This window comes from Limanda limanda, chromosome 16, assembly GCF_963576545.1.
Source record: "Limanda limanda chromosome 16, fLimLim1.1, whole genome shotgun sequence".
NCBI lineage: Eukaryota > Metazoa > Chordata > Actinopteri > Pleuronectiformes > Pleuronectidae > Limanda > Limanda limanda.
The window spans coordinates 13140358-13148294 of NC_083651.1; the positions used below are offsets into that span (position 1 = coordinate 13140358).

General features: G+C 44.9%; 1 protein-coding gene across 1 annotated transcript; it reads right to left on the bottom strand.

Moving 5' to 3' along the window:
• Positions 1-1685: 1685 nt before the first annotated feature.
• On the bottom strand, positions 1686-7528 carry nxpe3 (neurexophilin and PC-esterase domain family, member 3). Its single transcript, XM_061088539.1, has 6 exons — positions 7477-7528; positions 4794-4994; positions 3260-4029; positions 2665-2735; positions 2333-2554; positions 1686-2248 (listed from the first exon to the last, which is right to left on the bottom strand). The coding sequence occupies exons 2-6, from the start codon at positions 4884-4886 to the stop codon at positions 1692-1694; spliced, it is 1713 nt and encodes a 570-aa protein (XP_060944522.1). The 5' UTR covers positions 4887-4994; positions 7477-7528; the 3' UTR covers positions 1686-1691.
• Positions 7529-7937: the final 409 nt, after the last annotated feature.

Genomic DNA, 7937 nt, shown 5'->3' on the forward strand with positions numbered 1-7937 from the left:
TTCAAGTACAGAGCTGATAAATATGACCAAAAAAAATCATGTCTTTACCCAACACCTGGATAACAATGAACTGATGGTTATGATTAAAGGTTGATTATGAAACATAATCAATAACAAACACATTTTTAGGTGCTAGCCTCTTTCATCCAAGCGAGTCCAGTCTGACTCCTCGGGTAGAGTAGTTACACTCTTTGGCTTTCAGGCTTTCTGAAATTCTCAGATGAGTGATCAACTCTCTGAAGCACTGAGGAATAATCTATCAATTCTTAAATGTTGAAGTTACCTGAATGATGAAGATCAGTGCACAGACATGTTGGTTTTTACTGCTCCATCTATAATCCATAGTTTGCGCTAATGGCTACATTTGTTGATCTTTTTAACAATATATGAAAAACAAAACAAGAAATACATGATAACAACTCAGGTATTAAAAATTATGAATAAAAACTTTGTTCGATTCAGGGACGGAATTAGATATAAAATAGGCACATTATCTCTTTGTATCACAAAGATCAGAAAACTCTCAATAAACAATCTACACTCTCTTCTCCCCCCCATCACTGATGTCCTATGATGAACATTAGAGCCCGATATAGGATCCTATCACCATCTGTATCATTGTTTATGTTCGCTGATGTAAAAACTTTATATCGATTTAACAAAGCAGAAATATATGTTTACATTCAATAGATATTTGGTTGTTTTTAGGCGGTGATAAAGTTTAAACCATAAAATATCAAACCTCAATAAAAAATGAAGTGAATTTTTTGTCTTCATATATATCGGTCGGGCTCCAATGAACATGTGACACTATTTGATCTTTTTGTATAACACTCAAATCTCCATAAAGGACATCCCAAACACAAAACTGAACATGGAAAGAAATTCTGTAATATTAATTAAAATATTAATACAAAGGAGTTATTGCGTAAAGGTCAAGCCTGGGATGGACGGACAATGCCTGCTTTTGATTTGATGATTTTGACCTCGGTAAAATGTGTTGTCTGAAAGGCAAAGAGGCAGATCTGTGAGTCAGAGACATCTTCAGGTAAAAGTCGACTGGAACTAACACAGTTAAATCTTTGAAATAAAAGAGGATAAAGAAATTATAGATAAGAAAACATATGATAAAGAAAATTACAGTTGCCAATACTGTAGCTGCCACACGTGCATGTGCATTACAGGGCAATGGTATGCATGATACAATACAGTAAACATGTGGTAGTATGTGGTTCACATTATAGATAATTCTCAGTGCACATGGACTCACAGTTTACACATATAAACAAATATAGACAGTAGTGGACGTGTTGTGACGTGGCTGGGATCAGAGGACCATTCTTTAACACTGAACAGCCTGAGAGAAAAAAACTGAAACGAAATGTCACTGAGATTTTAACTTTGGCCAAATGAATGAAACAAAGCTCACTGTGATTCTGAGAGAACGACAGCAGATGTGGGCCAGTTAAATCAAAGTAATGCACACACAAAATACCTCGGCACATGTCACCATGGTCTTTGGCATTCCTGGTTGAGATGAAATGTAACAGATCGTTCAGTCAGATCAGTCTGGTCAATCTTTCAGTAGAGGAGGGGGGGGGGGGGGGGGTTGGCTTCAGGGTTTGAAGAACATATCGGTGGATTCACACTGAAAACTCCTTAGTTTCCTCCAAGTCACCGCCCTGCTCCTGTTAGCTCTTCTTATTCTCTGGGCAAACGTAAGACAGCAGCATGTCTATCATGTTCTTGACGATCGCTGGTGGCGGATGGAGGTCGTGGGGGAGGGGGTGCGCTACTGTCATTTGCCAGGCATCCACCAGCAGGACGCTCATGCCCTTGAACATGGCCCTGAGCACCTCGTCCAGCTGCAGGGAGTACCAGTCGCTGTTGTACAGGCTCACCTCCGGGTCCAGGGCTTGCAGGTTGGCCGAGCGGATCACCACGAGCGTCCCCGGCGCCCGGTCCAGGAGTCGCACCAGCGCCAGCCGAATGTGGCGCAGCCGTCGTATGTACACCTCCACGGGGAAGGTGCTGAAATGGGCCCAGATGCTGAGGACCACCACGGTGTTGGGACCCCCAGAGAGGCCGTCCAGCTCGTTGGAGATGTACCTCAACTCGCTGGACAGGACGGTGGAGAAGCGGATGGGCGGGCCGTGGCAGCGGTATTTCAGGAGGATGTTGTGCGCGTTGTCCACCGCCATGAAAGGCCCGACGTTTTTAGGACTGTTCAGGTTGAACTCCTTCAACCCTGAGGAGAGAGGAACACACAGAGGGTCAGGTGGGGGGAATACACAAGGACTGAAACAAATTTAAGACAAAAAACAACCCTCACCTGGGACGAAAGCAATGAGGTACTCAAACCACTGTCTGACGGTGGAGTCTCCGTAAAGGTGGATCATCTTGTCCTTCAAACACCGAATGATGGCAGATGTATCATTGAACTGGCGCATTGTGGCGCCCCCTAATGGCCTCCATGACTCCTCGTAGTAATACCCCGATGGCGCCAGCATAATGGCGTCTGGTTTTGCGCTGCTGCTCTCTGCCTCTACTTTATCTGACACAAGCCAAGAAATGGTGCAGAGAACTGAATATACCTGAGTAGATTCAATCCAAAAAAACGTGCTCCAACTGAAATGTTAGTGTTACTCTGCAGGTGAACTGTACCTTTTCTTGGTGGGAGCACAGTGACTCTGTCGGGTCCTGAAGGGTGTATGTGAACTTTGATGTTTACGCCACTAAAACAGAAAAGAAGTAGTTCAATGTTAGAGATTGAGGCTAAAGAATACCATTTTTGTTGCCGTCATCAATCCTATCAAAAGACCAAAACAAACAATGTTAGAGCACAGTCACAAATGCGGTGAAGTGTAGCGAATATCGCCAGACAAAATGAACCAAAGTTATGTGACAGGGCATTTAGACCGTGCCTAAATATTTAAAGGGGTTCCCAGACTCTGTGACACTTAGCCCCAAACACCCTCCCAAACCGTTATCAATAATCAATGGATGGATTTCAAAGATCCTATAACAGCCTAGCTCTGAAAATAGTCGCTAAATGAAAACATTCAGCTGACGATTGGCACACTTTCTAGAAGCAGGATGATCGATTTTGGATGAACTCCGGTGTTTTAAACCGTTTTTGGACAATGTTGGTTGTTTTTGGTCTTTTCATGGGATCTGTTCAAAGTAAGAAAAAAACTCCCAATATAACCAGTCTCATCCTTTCAAAAAAATTCAATATTTTCTTCAATCAGTGACAAACCTCTGGAAGAGCAGCGCCTCCTTGTTGCTGATGAGGTGTTTCAGGTAGCCTCCTTTGAAGTGGTTGACTCTGGTGTCGCAGCTGAGTATCTTGGGCTTATAGCAGTACCATGGCTCTCCAGTGTAAAGGTCTGTGTAGTTGCAGAGTGGCTGCTGGTCGGGGGGCAGGCACATGTTACACACAGTGGTTTCAGACAGAAAGCCCAAGCGGAACAGGCTCTTGAAAAAAACCCGGTCGGGACGCTCTTCTCTCAGCCGCTGCAGCACCGACACCGCCTCGCTGGAGTGCACCAGCGTGACCTCCACCTGGGCAGATCCCACCCAGAGGAGCGGGAACAGAGCCGAGTAGAATCCATTCCTGTGGTCCAGCACTTTACCTGCCACGCCTGCGCCCAGCTCCGGAGAGTGCAGTCTGGCCAAAATGAAATCGCCGCCGTAGCGCTTGGGACGACCGTGGAAGTCGTGCATCTGGACGAGGACCTCCAGCTGGTCGCCCACGTGCCATTCCCTGCCTCCTTTGGTGGGTAGGATGGCGAACAGGCTGTGCATAGGGTCGCTTGTCAGGCGCAAGGCCGTCTGTGCGGAGCGGGTGAGCGGCCCGGGCCAGGCGATGGAGTCCAGCAGGTAGCGCTCTTCCAGCTCATCCTCGGGGGAGGGTTTCTGGCCCAGCTGAGCACAAAAGGTGTGGTTGTGATAGAAAGTGGGGAGGAAGGACGACTGGATCCTGCTCTGCAGCTGGTAGAGCGCGGAAATCGTGTGACAGTTCCAGTTCTGGAGAGGAAGAGAAGAGTGGTGACTTGTAGAAGCATGACAACTAAAAAAATAAGAGATGCTGGAGGTGATGAAACAATCATCCTGTGACTGGCAGATTCAAATGCATTGAATACAGATGCACAATACAGTAAGAGTGTAAATTAATGTAATAACCGACACTCGAGCTTTTTTCAGACGGGAACTTTGTTTCACATGTGAAGAATGCAGTAGAAGAATGTCAGGGTCATAAAAGTTCACCACAACGCGTCAGGCGCCTGGTAGAGCATGCACTAGGCAGGACATTCCGCTGAGTGTTTTTGTTTACAGCACATCAACCCCAGTGCTAGCATCAGAAGCTCTGGGATCCTGTTGTCTTTCTAAGTTGACATCTTCGTCAGCATCCTTTACGTGTATCGCTCCTTTTTTCCCCTCTGAGATATTTGTATTTTCACAGTTTTGCGTCTTTCGCATGATAGAAACGTCATCGATCGCCCACTCGCTTGCTGTAAATTGTCCGGACACTTTCCTGCTGCATTCTAACGTGGGCTCATTCGGACATTTTCAGGAGATTTTACCCGGCTGGCGTGACATTTTAAGGGAAATGTTTTGAGCAATTTACTTGGAGATTTGCTTCCTCACTATAGCCCCTCTGGAAAATGTCTAGAATTCAGTGAAATAGAAAGATAGGAGTACATTCAGAGATGGGTCCTGTTACTTCTTATGCTACACTATAAAATTAACCAACAGCTAGAACCAAACACTGATCCATCCTCCTTCCTCACCTCCACAGTGTGGATGTTGCGGAGCAGCAAGAGGACTCCAAACAGAGCGAGGAAGAGGAAGATGAGGGCGTATTTGGACGGATTCCGGCACATGGTGACCTGCCTCTGTCTCCCAGAATCCGGCCCTGCGTCTCTCTCTGCTGTCACCACAGCGAGGATGGCATCACTCCGTCCTCAGCGCCCGATGCTGACGGATGAACGCTATCAGACAGAAAAACAGGAACATCTACTTCTGTTCTTGAAAGCTAAAAATAGATGTGTATGGATCATGTGATCATGAGACTGAAGACAAAGGCCATTTATGGTTTTAGATTTTTCAAAGATGTTGTTGTCTCTGTTGGTTAGATGATGCAAAAAAAGTATTTTTGGAGAAGATTCTTTTTTTCCATTTTAAAAATCATAGTGGGCCGGACACAGAAACCAGTCACTAGATACACCACATACAGCTGTATAAATTGTATAGTAATTATCATGTAAAAAAATAAATCATAACACGTGGAGGTCAAAGGTGAAAGTGTGAGACCAACATCTGAACATTCATTCATCATCAAACATCAATATAAACCAGAATGCATTTTGAAGCGTTGCATGCGTTTTGCCTGAAAAAAATAAATAATGACTGAGGAAATATTGACACAGAGCTGTTCAGGCTTGGACTCTTACAGAACATCGTGTTTTAATGGCATGTAATCTAACTTTGACGCCACGCCACGGTCACAGCGTGTGACGAAAAATCGATCTTTGAGTTAGTTTGTATCTCCATCTTGTTGTGATGACACTCATCTAGATTTGAAGTTGATCTGATGTAAGCCCTGCTACAAGTACCTCAAAGTAAAAATGTGGAATATGGCCAAAATGGCCATTAAATGCAAAATAGCAGGCTTCCTGTAGCGTTTATCAAATTGCTCCTAAAGACTTTTTTGTTTGTCTGGTCATGATACACCTATGTATCGATTTTTGTGAAGATCGGTCAATGTGAACACGTTCCGGGGGTCTCGGGGGGGGGGCACCGTTGAGCCATTTTGCGACGCCCATTGAAAATTCCTCCAGAATACGTAAATTTATACCACTTTCTAACTTTCTGCAAATTTTAGTAAGAATTTGAGCATGTTGAAGCCCTCAAAAAGCCAATAAATTTGCCTGAATAATAATCCTTACAATTTCAATAGGGCCTCACCTGTCAGTGCCTGTCAGTGCTCAGGCCCTAATTCCCCAATATTTGAAAAACAACAATCCAAGCTCAAGCTCCAATTAGTAGATGGTTAGAGTTTTTGTTAAGTTGTATCACTTGGTCTTTAAAGTCTGCTTGTCCAAAAGGCATTTCTGTTCAGATCAGTTACAATAAGACAACAATGGTCCATCTACATGACGCATAAACAAATGTGTGACATGAAAACTCCAATCATGAAAGTAAGTGGACCTTGAGCTGAGATTCCTCAAACTTGCCAATGTCAAAACTGAACGTGACTATTTGCATCCTGTGGGCTGCAGCTGGAGTAAAGGATTCTGGAGAATGAACAAAAAAACAAAAAATTTCATCCCCTCCTCCTCTCCCTCTGTCTGCTTCCTTTCCCACACATCAGCTCTTCTCTACTTGTTTTCTTTGTTAAAAGCAGAAATGCACCCTTTCGCTGACTGGCTGAAATAGTGTTGTGTGGCTCGGTTGTGGCCACTTTATTTTCTTACTGTAAAGGGCTTTGTAGGTAACTTCTAAAGAGAGATCATAATTTCTAGTGAGGAAGTGACATCTTTATCCTGCATGGTGGTTTTGTGGTTAGCGCTGTCACCTTAGAGCAGAAAGTTCTAGATTTGAACCTGACATGTGTTTGAGGCCTTTCAAGGTTGAAGGGTTCAAGGTTTCTTTCTTTGTGGAGTTGACATGTCCTCCCTGTGTCTTTAACCCAACCTTCACAGGACAGGCGATATGGAAAATAGAAGGACAAAGTCTTAACAAAGGCCGGTAAACTCTGACTCGTGCCCTCTCACATGGGCTGCTAAGCGGCTACCGTCTGCCCAGTGTATCCCATCCACATTTTGCAATGCTGACCTGTTCAAATGGCGCCTGATCCAGCAACACCATTACATATGGACAGAAAAATGACCAAAAACAATAAAGAATATGAAAAAAGGAGACAAAGAGACCCAAAACATCCACAAAGGATCAACGTTTAACATAAAGAGCCTGGAAACTATCAAGAACAGATTCCAAACCAGTGTAGCTGAGCCCCTGCTCTTATAAGTAGGACAAGTGTCAGGCCCCATGGGGGGGGGGGGGGCGTTGTCTCATTAGCTTTCTATTCTAGTGCTCTACTAATGAACCCACACTTGAAATAAGCACCTATATGTACTCTGTTATTATGCAATTTAATCAGTTTATCCTTTGTGTGTGTGTGTGTGTCTGTGTATATGTGTGTGTGTGTGTGTGTGTGTGTGTGTGTGTGTGTGTGTGTGTGTGTGTGTGTGTGTGTGTGTGTGTGTGTGTGTGTGTGTGTGTGTGTGTGTGTGTGATTGTGTGTGTGTGTCTGTGTGTGTGTGTGTTCTCTTTCGACATTACCACACTGCAGATCAACAAAGTGATGTGAATTTAACTGAAAATACAATGTTCACAAATAACAAAGTGGACCCAGTTGATTTGGGACATTTCTTGGATCAGCCAGCCTGGGATCCCGATCAGTGTCTGTACCTGCTGTCTGTGCTCACACCTCCAGGTCCGTTAGCGTCTGTTCTCATATTTCCTCCATCTCGAGTCGTCGTCCATCAACAAGCACCATCAGCCTCCATCACCTCAGCGGCTGCAGGAGCCACAGACAAAGAAGAAGCTGCTGGACAGTGATGATCGTTGAGAGATTCAGAAACGGCTCTGTTATCAACAACAAGGCTAACGTGTTGTTAGCTACACACACAGCGGTTTGTGCAGCAGTGACATGCAAACAAGAGTAACACTTACACATTTGGAGGAGAGATCATCACCACGTCGGACCGTCAGCCGCTTGATGGAGAGGCAGGTGGAGGCACACGGGGAGGCCGGGAGAGAGGCTGCAGCGGCGGGGAGAGCAGCTCGTCAGAGTCGGTGTCAGGTTCAGGAGGCAGAGCCGAGGGGCGGGTGGGGGTCCTAAGAGTATAGATTACTGCTCCTATAGCGAC

Excerpts from the sequence above, each read along its gene's own strand:
- nxpe3 (XM_061088539.1), bottom strand. The coding sequence starts at position 4,886 with ATGTGCCGGAATCCGTCCAAATACGCCCTCATCTTCCTCTTCCTCGCT. Across the intron at positions 2,555-2,664 it reads TGTGCTCCCACCAAGAAAAG|ATAAAGTAGAGGCAGAGAGC; the intron begins GTACAGTTCACC and ends GGCTTGTGTCAG. Across the intron at positions 2,249-2,332 it reads CCTCATTGCTTTCGTCCCAG|GGTTGAAGGAGTTCAACCTG; the intron begins GTGAGGGTTGTT and ends CTCTCTCCTCAG.